Source organism: Melospiza georgiana, chromosome 15 (genome assembly GCF_028018845.1).
Source record: "Melospiza georgiana isolate bMelGeo1 chromosome 15, bMelGeo1.pri, whole genome shotgun sequence".
Classification (NCBI taxonomy): Eukaryota; Metazoa; Chordata; class Aves; order Passeriformes; family Passerellidae; genus Melospiza; species Melospiza georgiana.
In genome coordinates this window covers 12,143,444-12,155,979 of record NC_080444.1, presented here as the reverse complement: position 1 = coordinate 12,155,979, position 12,536 = coordinate 12,143,444, and the positions used below count along the sequence as shown (strand labels likewise).

At 41.0% G+C, this 12,536-nt stretch overlaps 1 protein-coding gene across 1 annotated transcript; it reads right to left on the bottom strand.

The window, feature by feature from the left end:
- Positions 1 to 270: 270 nt before the first annotated feature.
- Positions 271 to 11,350, bottom strand: MAT2B (methionine adenosyltransferase 2 non-catalytic beta subunit). The gene is made up of 7 exons (XM_058034953.1): positions 11,229 to 11,350; positions 8,114 to 8,308; positions 7,179 to 7,293; positions 6,742 to 6,894; positions 3,916 to 4,109; positions 2,888 to 3,001; positions 271 to 1,863 (listed from the first exon to the last, which is right to left on the bottom strand). The coding sequence occupies exons 1-7, from the start codon at positions 11,289 to 11,291 to the stop codon at positions 1,693 to 1,695; spliced, it is 1,005 nt and encodes a 334-aa protein (XP_057890936.1). The 5' UTR covers positions 11,292 to 11,350; the 3' UTR covers positions 271 to 1,692.
- Between the last annotated feature and the right edge of the window lie 1,186 nt (positions 11,351 to 12,536).

The window sequence follows — 12,536 nt, the reverse complement described above, 5'->3', positions numbered from 1 at the left end:
ATCTTCCTGATCCAGCCCTGAGGCCCAAGATGCTTCAGGGCTCATATTTTCAACACCTTCGGCATCTTTGGTGTGAACATTAATCACATCTCCAAGGCAGTGACACTGACAGAGAAACTGATGCAATCTAATGCAAGTCCAGAAATAATTACTGAGTTAAAGAAGAAAAAAAACCCCAGCATTGAAAGGGCAAACAGATTTCAAGAAGAACTGCAAACATTTCTGATTCAGATAAACAAATCCTGATGGTAAAGAAAGAATCAACAACTGTTTCTCATGCTGGCAATATATATTTATTGTCATTTTGGAGATAGGTTACCATGTGTGTATCAGGACTTCAGACTAAAACAGATTGGGATTATGATAGCTTAGCATATGCCAGTTGAAATGAAATGACTGAATGTAAAGCTCACCCTTACAAGACCTTAATTGGTCTATTTTCGCATGTGTCTCCCCCACACACTTTAAAAAAAAAAACAAATCTGAACATCTTTCCCTCCCCTTTATTTCAGCCTCAGAAAAACAAATGACTATCCAACTGGACTTTTTACTAGCTTTACTAGCAATATCAGAACATTCATATTGTTGATTCTATAACTTCAAAATGAAGCAAAGCTTCACAATGTTCTTCCTCCACATTATCTGGCTATGGAGTCCAGCTTTAAAGACTGACTTATATTGGACTACTGCAGTTTTATTATGCTGCAAACCTTCACCAAACACACACTTTGCTGTTCCACAACAAGCTGCAGCAGTGCCAGGTCTGACAGTCTGTGCAAAAGCTGCTGCAGTGCTACAAATTATTGAACACTTTCCTGTCCATCTCCCATGTCCTGACTAACAAACATCTTCCAGTAATTAAACAAGTTGCAAACGCTCTCCCCAAAAAGGGAAGGGAAGGATCAAGATATTTTGTGCTTTCATACAAAAAAACAAACAACCACCCAAAAAAAAAATCCTTCAACTCCAATCCCCCACCCAAAAAAAGCCCAGTTCAAAACGATTGGTTGCCCACTGTCCCCACCCTCCCCTAGCTTTTGTAAGTCACCATGAAAACAAATGCATACAACTTACTGTACAAATACAAAGCTGCAGGCATTCAATGTACAGAACATTCTGAAAATATTTCAAGCATAAAAAGTACACTTGATAATTGCAAAAATAAAGTTTCACTTTTTTAAAAAACATTTTGATCAGAGCTCAGGCAAAACAAACATTTAAGGATTCCTACTTCAGCTTAACTCCCTAAGAACACCATCTTCAGAAATTCAAAACAAAAACCTCAGATTTTTGGTGATAAAGTAACTGACCATGTCTTTTAATGAAGAGAAATGGTATATACAACAATGGCACAGACCTTAAGCATCAACAACATTTCAGCCAGAAGTAAGTCAGCAAGTGATTGGAGTCATTCTTAGCATCACACAGTACTCATTACTAAGAACCTCAACCCACCAAGAACAGATAGCAAGTTAGACTGGTATAAATGGAAGGAAAAAACCCATGACATCAAATAGGCTCAGTTTTTGTCACTGAACTTTTTTTAGGCTAAGTTTCACTAGTGCAAGACCATTTGTTTACCCAATTAAATGAAAGCTCATAAATGTCACAATTTAAGAACACTCATACAAAACTATTTTTTTTCTTTTAAAAAAGTGCCACATACCATACTTTTACTAAAAAAGTTACAAACTAATGGAAGACTGTCTGTCTCCATCTCTTGTCAACAAGGAAAGGCCAAAGTGATTCTCTGATCCCAGCTCGAAATGGTGTTCTCTGCCCTATCCCCAGCATCTCCAGCTTGGAGCAGTCCAGCTGAGCGTTCTTGGGACGAAGAGCACCCACAACTGGACTGTCAGTAATCTGGAAACAGAAACAGGAGACAAAAAAAAAACCCACAGGAATAAGTAAACAGAAGTGACAGAAAAATACTTGTACATGTACATTACAACTACTTCTTCACAGATTTCTATATAGGTATGGTTGCCTCCTCCCTTCTATTTTGTGAGGGTTTCTATGGTTTGGATTTTTTTGCTATCTGCTTGTAATGTAATTAACTTTATTTCAACCCATCAGGCCATGTGAACTGTTTTAAGGCAACTTATTCTCACTCTATTGACTGCTACTATTTGTGGTTCTCCACATTTTATTCATATTTTCATTCTGTGATTACTGTCACAAGATAAGGAATATTCCAGAATGTAAATAGAACCATGTCTTGATCAATATGAAGACAACCATGTCTTGAAGAGAAATAGAACTGAGCAGAAAAAATTTAGACTAAGTGTTCTCCATTGTTTTTCTTCCATCTTCCAAGTCACATTTCAGTTCCAGTGTTCACCAATTCAGAATCCTTAGAATTTATTTTGTACATAGATACAATCTCCTTGGCATGTCATATGCCCATCACATTACCAGTATGTCTTTAAGAGTAGTCTCAAGTGTCAATAAAACTGCAGGACGAGTGGTTTAAGCAAAGCAAAAATAATTTGCAGTTCTTAAGTGCATGTACTCAGAAATAAATCTGGGCATTGCACAGCTTTTACAGAGCTCTATCTTCAAGGGCTCTATAAAAGGTTCTATCAATCAAACATAAAAGTACAGATTTGCTTGTGACTAAGGGGAACTGTTCTGCAGAAATACCATTACATTATAGACTGAGAAACTGGTGACTAACTGAATAATTTTCCTAATTCAGCAAGTCGAAGCAGCTGTTTTTGTCCTGAGCTTGATACCAGCCAGTCTCCTCAGCTACACAGCTGCTGTGCTGGACATGTGCACAGCCTGTCCTGAAGGGGAAGTTCACTTGTACAGCCAGTGAGAGACCTGCTACTTGCAATGATCAGGCACATCTGTCTGCCTACAGGTCCAACAGCACATCACTTACTGGTCTCAAGTGGCTGCTGGGAAGGTTGAAAGCATCAGCAATTGCACAGGCCATCTCATACTTAGTCATCTGTTCATTGCCAGACCAGTGAAAGGTTCCTTTTATTGATGGGTCCTAGAGAAGAAAGAGGAAACAGAGATGAAAGGAGGCAGTCAGTTGGCCCTCAGGCTAATTCCTGTGCAAGAACTGTTCAGAATTAGCATCCAGCAAGACCCTATCTCAAAAGGCATCTTACAGCACCTCAGTGGTGTTCTAGAAACATCTGTACCCTTTCACCTGACCAGGACCTGAGACTGGAAAATGGTGTTACTTCTACCTGACCTGACTTCACAGACAGTTTGTGTCCTGCAGAATGAACAGGAGGGAAAGGAGCTGCCCACCAACCAAGCAAGGTCGAAGAGCTGGGAAGGAGGAACCCAGCTGTTCTGTGATGTTCACTTACTCAAAAACAAAGGCAAAAGGCATCACACACATTCTGAATGTTAAACTGCAAACCCTGTACAAGTACAGTCCATGTTTTCAAAGTTACTGTGTGAAAAACATAAAGGTGGCTGTTTGTTGTTTGGCTCTGTTACCTTGCAAAGATTATAATCTGAAGGTGTTGTGGTGAACAAATACAAGGAAGTGCTTCAGTCCAGGGGCATTGTTTGGCCATTTCAGTGTAATTAATACAATAAACAAGGGCATCTTTGAGAATTACATTCAACCACGAGTTTTTTAGTTCAAACTAGCAATTTGTAAAAAGCATATCAGAATAAGTTGGCATTTCTAATTCTCTCCTCTATACCAGGAGACACAAGACAGTTTTCAGAAGGTTCTGTCCAATCTCTTTAACCACTTTTGTTCCAAAGACTACAATACCCTCAGTCATGCACAGATCCTGTAATATTACAGTCAGTTCCTTCCTCCCTCCAGCATTCCAGAAATGCAAATAATCCAGGTGATGTGCAGTTCTCAGTTGTTCAGAAGCAACGCTGAGAACTCCAACTGTTTTCCCCTTGCAGAGGCTCATTTCTTGCCATTCTTACCAACATTCTCTTCTCTGCTAGTTGTCTGCAAACAGCTGCTACATCCTTGACATTGGTAGGAAATCTCTGTTGCCAGTGGTCCATGTTGGCAGATTTATTACTGAACTGCACTTTATCAAACATAACTGTCACAGCACTTTCCTCCAGTCTTTCCACCTCCCCATACAAGACAGGAATCCTAAGTACTGCAGTGTCTAAAAGAAAGAATATTTTAGATCATGGGTGGGTAGCAATGTTGCAGCACAATCTGAGAAGTGGAAGTGTTAAGAAATATGCTGATTAAGCATCTACAAATCACAAATAAAATGCAAGCAGAATGTTAGCCCACAGAATATAATTTTAATTTATATCAAAACCAGTTTATAAACACTAAGATTATAGAAATTATTGTATTATTATTTATTTTCATTTATGCCATTGATTTCCAGAAAGTTAACAAGTTTTCATTAATTACATAAAGATGCCTGTGTGGGTTAGAACAAAAATTAAAAAATTAAAAAACCCAACTACTCTGTGCAGTTTCTCCAGCACTCCCCTCTGGGTAAGAGCAAGGAAAAAAATTCCCACCAATCCCAGGTCATCCTATTTAGGCATAAATTACAAAGATTTTTCACCCATCATGCAGAAGCCTCCTGTAAAAAGGAGGATATTATTTACCAGAAAAAAATAAAAACCATGAACCTTGAAATAAATTAAAAGCTTGACAAATAAGGAACAGGTTCACAGAATACAATACTAAACAATGTTGGATTCCAGGACAGTGATTTGAAAAATTAACAAAATGCAAAGAGAAGCATATTTTATGATGGAATACATCATACTAGTCTATCTCTGTCATGAAGACTCAAAAAGCCTCTGAGGAGAAATCCAAGACTATGACAAAGTACCTAAAAGTAATAGTTTTGCTGAAAGAGAAAACAAAAAAATTTGACCTGAAATTAGAAGCTGAAGTCATCAAAACATTGCCATTCTTAATATACTTGGAGGAAATGCTATAGCTACTGGAGAGACAAACAGAAAAAACTAACACAGAAATTATTCTCACAGAGAAGTAAACCAGAATAAGTACTTAGACAAGAAAAACAAATAGAAAACCCAACAAAACACTGATTTCCTGCTGCTCTAGATGCAGTTTTTTGGTCACTCAGCAGATATGCTCTTCTCTTTAAATACTGGTTGAAACATCTATTTTTAACTTGTTTTAAAAATATTCATTTCTTGAGAACACAACTGCCTTCCTGTTGTTCTCAGCTCTCTAGGATATGGAGAGGATCAGCCTCATGATTAACAGCTCTGAGCACCTCCTGACACTTTGTAGTTCTCTAAGCATGACTTTACATATATACATATATATTTATATGTATCCCCTTCTAACCAAAGTAAAGTATCTTTTAAAAAAAAAGTTAAAACCATTTACTGGAGATTTTTGCGTCTTACAGCAGAAATGGACAGGGCAGTTCTTCCCAGTTACAGATTTGACCAATGGAATTCCACCTACTCTGTATCAGTAAATGAGTGGTTGGAACACCAGGACATGGAAAATACTTGTATTTGTATGAATCAAGAGCACTCATCTTTTCAAACCTTTTACTCATCACCACCTCAACACTCCATTGCTGCAAACACTGCTGCCTGACAGATCCTGCTCCAAAAGGTTACAAAACCAAACTGCAGTGCTGAGCTGGGGGAAGGCTCTAGCAGGATACCCACACATCCCTGCATTTGGTAAAGTCTTATCTTCATTGCCAGTGTAGAACAGGCAGCAAACAGCATCACAGTCAAATTCAGAGATGGTATTTAATCTAGAGGTGGAGTCAATAACTTGTCATTTAAATTTGTTTTCACTTAAATGAGACTTTTCCTATCAAAAGTTTTTTTTTTTTTTTTTTTACAAAGTTTGTTTCTTACTATAATGCCAAATTCATCATACACAGCATATGTTTACTTACTGGAAGACCATCACATTAATTTATCAATAGCTTGGTTCTCTGGTTGGGAAGCACAGAACCACAGTGTGAGTATCAGAAGCCTGTTCTGCATGTGTACTGAGATTACTTTCTTCAGATCTTTTGATAAAATACAAGTGCTTCTTTCCTAATAATCTGTAACTGGATATTGACAGTGCACTACCTAGAAACAGTCAAATCTCTTTTGTACAAGAATTAAATCTTATTTTAAAGAGAACATGCTCTTTTCCTTTAAGTAGAACTTTAGCAATCATGTCTGTATATTTCATATGCCAAATTTTCATTAAGAAAAGACGTAAACAAATTTTAAAAATCTGGTGGTTTAAAACCATAAATATGCAATGAAACCTTTTGTTACAAGCAGGAATATGATGTGTGTAAGTGAGTAAAACTGAGATGGGTGGCATGTTGGTACAAATAATAGAGCAAAAGAGCAATAAGGCTCCATGTTGATTTGAGCTGTGTAATTACTGAATCACAAGTCTGGTTTTTCCTTTAAGTAAACATACATTGACAACACATGTAATGCATCCTCATAATTACTGCAGCTATATACTGAGTAAAGTATTTCATCTTTCCTTAGGAACAGCAGATTCCCAATAGACAAAGGCTTATGAATGTCCATCAGGAAGAGATAAATAACATGAATGAAGATAGGAACATGTTAGAAACAAAAGCTTTAGTCAAGATACAAGAAGAGGAATTGCTCATGAGCAAGGAGACCAATCCACAATCACATTCTTCTCTGAAACTCGTTTCCATGGTTTTGCAACTTCATCGTTGACTTAAGAGCCTACTAAGCTAATAAATAACTGAGCAAAAATAGAAAGCCTGCATTAAAAATGGTTGAGTGTCTTACCTTCATTGTTTTCCAGAACTGCCTTTTCACCCTCCAGTTTGGTTTTACCATATAAATTCAGGGGATTTGGCACATCAGTCTCTTTATATGGAGGGCTTGTTCCATCAAATACATAGTCTGTGCTAATGTAGATCAGAAATGCTCTAACTCCAGCTAGGAAGAAAGTGTTCATAGATAATTTATATTAATTCATGCCTTCTTTGAAATCCTAACAGACCCTTAAATCTCCCAAGGACCTCATCTTCCATGCATATTCATTCCTGCTGCTTTGTCTGTTCCCTGATCCTTCACAGAGCTGTGCACACTACTCTTATGGCAAACAGATCAACAGCACACTGATGGCAGAAGTGACTTTAACACATGCACTGTTTGTACTCATGTCCCTGTATAAACAGATGCAGGATTTGAACCAGACACCAACGGGATGATCTCCTTACCTGCCTCCTTTGCTAAGTTTGCTGAAGCAGCCACATTGAGCTGAGAAGCAGCATCTGGTTGACCTTCTACAACATCTGGCCTTCTCTCAGCAGCACAGTGCACTATAACATGAGGCTGGAAATTAAAGACTAATTTTAAACAACCAACATGTCAAGAGATGGCAGTTGCACCCTAACTCTAGTGATGACACACCTCAGGCAAAATTAAGTAATAAAAATTGTTTTTTTTTTTTTAATTCTGGCATTCCAAGGAACACCTTTCCCTTATTATCTCTTCACAATAAAACCATGCTATTTCAATATATGAAAAACATTTATCATTAATTGTGCAATTATGGTCTTCAGTAACTTCCATCTTGCAGCAGCTTGGAAGTTGTGGGGATTTTTTCTTTTTTAACTTTGTATAGTAAAATATACATTAACATAAGATAGATTTCTCATACACACAAGGCTACTAAAAATTTTTAGGTAAGCTATTTATACATGATTACTTGATTTTTGCAGATTATTAAGATGATATTTACTATTTTATAGAATAGTGGATCATATATTTCAGGTTTTACATATTCCTCTTGGCACTCAGACTGAAACTACAGTGAACACTGCACACTACACAGAGTTACTGTTGTTGTATTTAAATACTCCTCCACTTTCCCAGAACTGCATAGTGACACACTGCTGTGTCAATAACTCACAAGTATCTGTTCCTTTGCAGTGTGCTGCAGGTACAGCTGTGCCTGTGGTGAGCACAGCAAAGGCCAGAGCTGTCTGTACCCACAGAGCAAACCTCTGCTCTGGCTGGGGCACAGCACACCCCTTTATCAGAGCTGTGCCCAAGCACCAGCCCCACTCACAGCCCAGAACTCAGCAGCACTATCAGCTGACTACTGCACACAAAGTACCCCTCCCATCCACTTTATACTCTAGAAACTTACCTGAAAATCATGGATGATGTCATGAACTGCAATAGAGTCCAGAAGATTAACATGTTCAAATCTGGGCTGAGCTCTCCTGTATCCACAACCCACTGTGTTCCAGTTGTTTTCATTGAACTCTTTAAACACAGCTCTGCCAAGAAGTCCCGTAGCACCAGTGATCAAAACTCTCCTGCTGGGAACCTCAACATCTTCCTAGGGAAATGACAACAGGAAAAGTTTTGTTTCTACTGTAATTTTGTACTGTTTTTTCTTTAAAAGTATGCAAAACTACAGTCAAAGGCTACTGTATTACAAAAAGATTCTCCTGAGTCTTTTGGAGTGCCTCATTCAACACCAACATCTGGGAGGACTGCAGCCAGTCAACTATTTCACCACACTCAAAGGTAATGAAAACAAAACTTCAGTGACAAACTCATTTACTTCTACAACAATCCAAACCACTAGTGAAGACAGAATTTTAAGTTCATTCAAAAGCTGATAACTTTGTGCAATCTGAAAGGAAAGAATTAACTTCTTTAGAAAACAGACCCAAAAGGTTTAACACATAGGGTCCAAATCCTTCAACAAATAACTCTGGATAGACTGTGCCTGTTAAAAGGTACAGCAATACAACAAAACTTACTGTAGTGATTAAAATATTGAATTCTATTATCAAAGAGAAGAGTAATTAATTGCTATTCAACAGTAAGTAAAACCAAGATATGGATCTCTTTTTACAAAATGCACCTGGAAGCAATTTGACAATTTCAGCTGTCAATCTACACAACACACTAAAGCTGTACTTCAGCTCCTGCTCCCTTTGGTACTTGGGACAGCTGTGAACATCAGCACACATGAACTTCATCTCACCTCTCACTAGAACGTCAGGTTTTCAAGACAAAAAACACAAGATTCAAGTCTGTTTCTGCAATCTCTATTTTCCTTTAATGCTTTCCTTCTGTATCTGCCATGAATAAACCCAAAAACCTCCTGGCTAAAAACAAAAATGAAAGCATATCTTCACCATGTCTGTGCAGAAAAAACTTTGTGTGCAGAAGCCACAGATCTTGGATTTCCTGACCAAAGGACAATTTGTGACTAATTACTATAATTCTGTACATGATAAAATGCTTTCTGCTATGCAATTTCAATAGCCCTGTAATTTCTAAGCATTGTACCAGACTGGTGCTTTTTGACTGCAGCACAGGAAGGCTCAGCAATCACTCCCACTGTGTCTTTCACCCATAAAGTTACAAAGCTTTTGTTCCATCAGGGCATATGCAGAGGGCACGATGGAAATGCCTACCCAAAACAATTTTTCCAAGCTCCCAGCACAGGGCAGGAATTTTTCTCAACTCTAAATCTCCAGATGAAAGCTTTATTCCCATTAGTACTAGATGAAAATTAATAATATATATCAGGACAGTTGCCTGAAAATGACAGACTACAGCAAGTGACATTTCAAAAAGTTACTTTTATCCTTAAACATTACCTGAGAACACAAGCTGGTTGACCATTTTTAAGGCTACCCAGGCCTCTCTGAACAGCATGAGCAAGAACATGCAACTACTGTTTTCTTCTTCTACTCCTCTTACCAAAGTCTGCACAGTGCCACAGGATCTATAATCAGAGTTCCACAGCCAGAGGTGCTCACTAATAAACATCCAACACTTGCTGCAGAACAAAGTCAAAAGGCTCTCTAAAAACATCAAAGGATCACTGAATATCTTCAGTAAGTAGGAAGTGACCAACCCAAAACCAAGTGTCATTTACAAAACCTGATGTTTTAGAACCTCATTCATCTCAGTTTGTTTATTTTACATATGAAGAGGATGTTACATCAGCAGCACAGCTTGAACTGGACACAAACACAGCTTTCACCAAGCACAGCTGGCATGCTACTGCTGTCTGCAAGACTGATCTATTCCAGTCACTTGTTTCTGAAAGAGCAAGACAAACGATAGATGGTTCTTATATATCCAACACCAACTAATTATCACTTTGAACCTCTTCTTGCCAGAAGTTCTAACATTCTGGTGATAAAAAACCTGAACAGATGAACTCTTTCCCTGTATGCTGCCTTGCTCCTTCACAGGACATCATGTAGCTGCAACAGCATTTCTGTGGTCCTCTACCACTACCACAACATACAATTATGAGGTTTGAGGTTTACAATGAACCATGCCATTTATTGTTATCTCATGTCCATATGAGCCAAGAACAACAAAAAAATATTGTGTTTAGAAGTCTCATAAACAAGTCACAGCATTATCATATTTAAAAACAGCATTTATGAGACACCAGATCGCTTTGCAGACACTACCAAAATCTAAAATAACAGTATAGTTTATAAGAAAAACAAAACATGATGCATTTCAAGTTGAAAACCAGAAACAAGTACTTTCAGAGTTTGTCATAAAGCTTTTCAATCTTCATACTTTTATTTAGAAAATAATGATGAACTGAAAACACCAATTTTAAGGAATGGCCACCAAAACCCGGAAGCCACCGGTGTAAAAGATTCGCAAAACAATCCGATGGATCCAAGTCACTACAGGGAAGGGAACGTGAGACGGAGCTCTCTCAGCTCTGACATGCCCTGCAGCCGCAGAAAGCAAAAGGCAAAGCCTGGGGCTTTCCGAAGGCTCGCAATGACAGGTGAATCGACATTGGCATTGCCAGAAGTTGTTGTGCCGCTCCCTCCACGCCCAGCCCTCATTGCTGCGGCAGCTCACGTTCACCTGTGGCTTACCGCCGGCCCCGCCCGGGACAGCGGGCACGGAGGCGCCTGCCCGGGGAACGAACCCTCCGTGGAACCACCGCACTCGGGCTCTGGCTGCGAGCCCTTGCCCGCGCCTGGGGCCCGCCGAGAGCGGCGCCGCGACCCCCGAGCGCTGCCGACCGCCGCGTCCCGCCGGCCGTTCCGCGGGGCCGAGCGGATACCAACGGACCCAAGCCCCGGCACCGCTCCCAGCCGCGGCTCTCAGGCACCCGCGGCCCCTCTGGCCGCAGCCCCGGCCCCCCGGGCCCAACCCCACCGCGAAGGCGTCAGCGCTCCGGGCCTGCCCGCCCGGCCCCGCGCTGCACAGCGGCACAGCCGCCCCGCGCGGGCTGCCGGCCCCTCCGCCCTCACCTCCACGAGCTCGCAGCGTCCCGGCGCGAAGCGGATGCGGAGCTCCTTCTCCCGGCCCACCATGGCGGGGCCGGGCCGGGCCTGGTGCCACTCCGCGCCCGCGGCTCCCGGCGCTGCGCGACCGCGGCTCCGCGCCCGGGCTGAGCCTCAGGGGGGCGCCCTCGCCCCGCCGCGCGCCCCACGCACGCGCCTCCCGCCGCCGCGCGCTGATTGGCCGGGGCGCGCCGGAGGGGGCGGGGCCAGCACCGGTATTTAAAGGGGCGGGCGCGGCCCCGCGGGACAGGGAGGGCCCACACGGGGTGGGCGGGGCAGCCGCGGGGCCGGAGGGAGAAGCGGCTGCGAGGGCCAGGGGAGCTGTCAGCGACAATGGGGCTGTCAGGGACAGCGCCCGCAGCCAGCGCCACGGTACCGCCACGGCCACCCCGAGCACTGCTGGCCTCGCGGCAGAAGGGAAATAGGGGGTTCCGTGCTCCCGGGGCCGCCTTACCTGCAGGGCCGCTCCTCTGGCCGTGTTCATGGTGCTCTAAACAGTAACAAAAGTCACTGCACCGAGCACGTCTGGCGCTGCCCTTTAACATCTAACCACACTTCTCCTGTTGAAACTGTCAACTTTTTACTGGGAGTTCTCATTTGTAAGAAACAAAGTTAAACTTCAGAATTAGGCCAAAATGCCATATGATCCTGCATATAGCTCTGGCATTTATAGTGACTTTATATATTCACTATAAATTACTGAATTCCTCGTTTTAGAGTGGAGAAAAGCATTTTCAATTGCCTTTATCCAAAGTTTAATATTAAAGCAACTGGTAAACCCCACAGAGAGAGGTTGTTTTTGAGAGAGCAATCCCTGCTTACAGTACTGATCCTGAATGTATCATTACATGCTTACAAGGTGACAGATTTGATTTCTTACGAAGTTTTGAAGGTAACAGGATACTGTATCCAAAGTGTTACTGTACCATTTCTGACCCACAAAGGCAGAGACTGTACCTGGCAAGAGATTTTTTTATCAACAGAACCAAAAGATAAGTAGATGCATAAAAATTATTGGCCAAAACTCACTGTAGCTACTTCACACTTGTATCTATGCCAATGGGTTTATTTCAACTAGACTTGATTAAACTAGTTTTAATTGGAAGACTCAAGGAAGGAAACCAGAAACGTCTACCAAAATTTAATCAAATCATACTGAAATTTTACAGAATGTTGTAAATTACCTTTATCACAAACAATGTTTAAGATAAAAAATGTGTATACTCAAAAAAATAAAGCACTTCAGCCAGTTTCTGCCTTCATACAGATGCCCTT

Excerpts from the sequence above, each read along its gene's own strand:
- MAT2B (XM_058034953.1), bottom strand. The coding sequence starts at position 11,291 with ATGGTGGGCCGGGAGAAGGAGCTCCGCATCCGCTTCGCGCCGGGACGC. Across the intron at positions 7,294-8,113 it reads ACATCATCCATGATTTTCAG|CCTCATGTTATAGTGCACTG; the intron begins GTAAGTTTCTAG and ends TTTAATTTCCAG. Across the intron at positions 1,864-2,887 it reads CCAGCAGCCACTTGAGACCA|ATTACTGACAGTCCAGTTGT; the intron begins GTAAGTGATGTG and ends TTCTGTTTCCAG.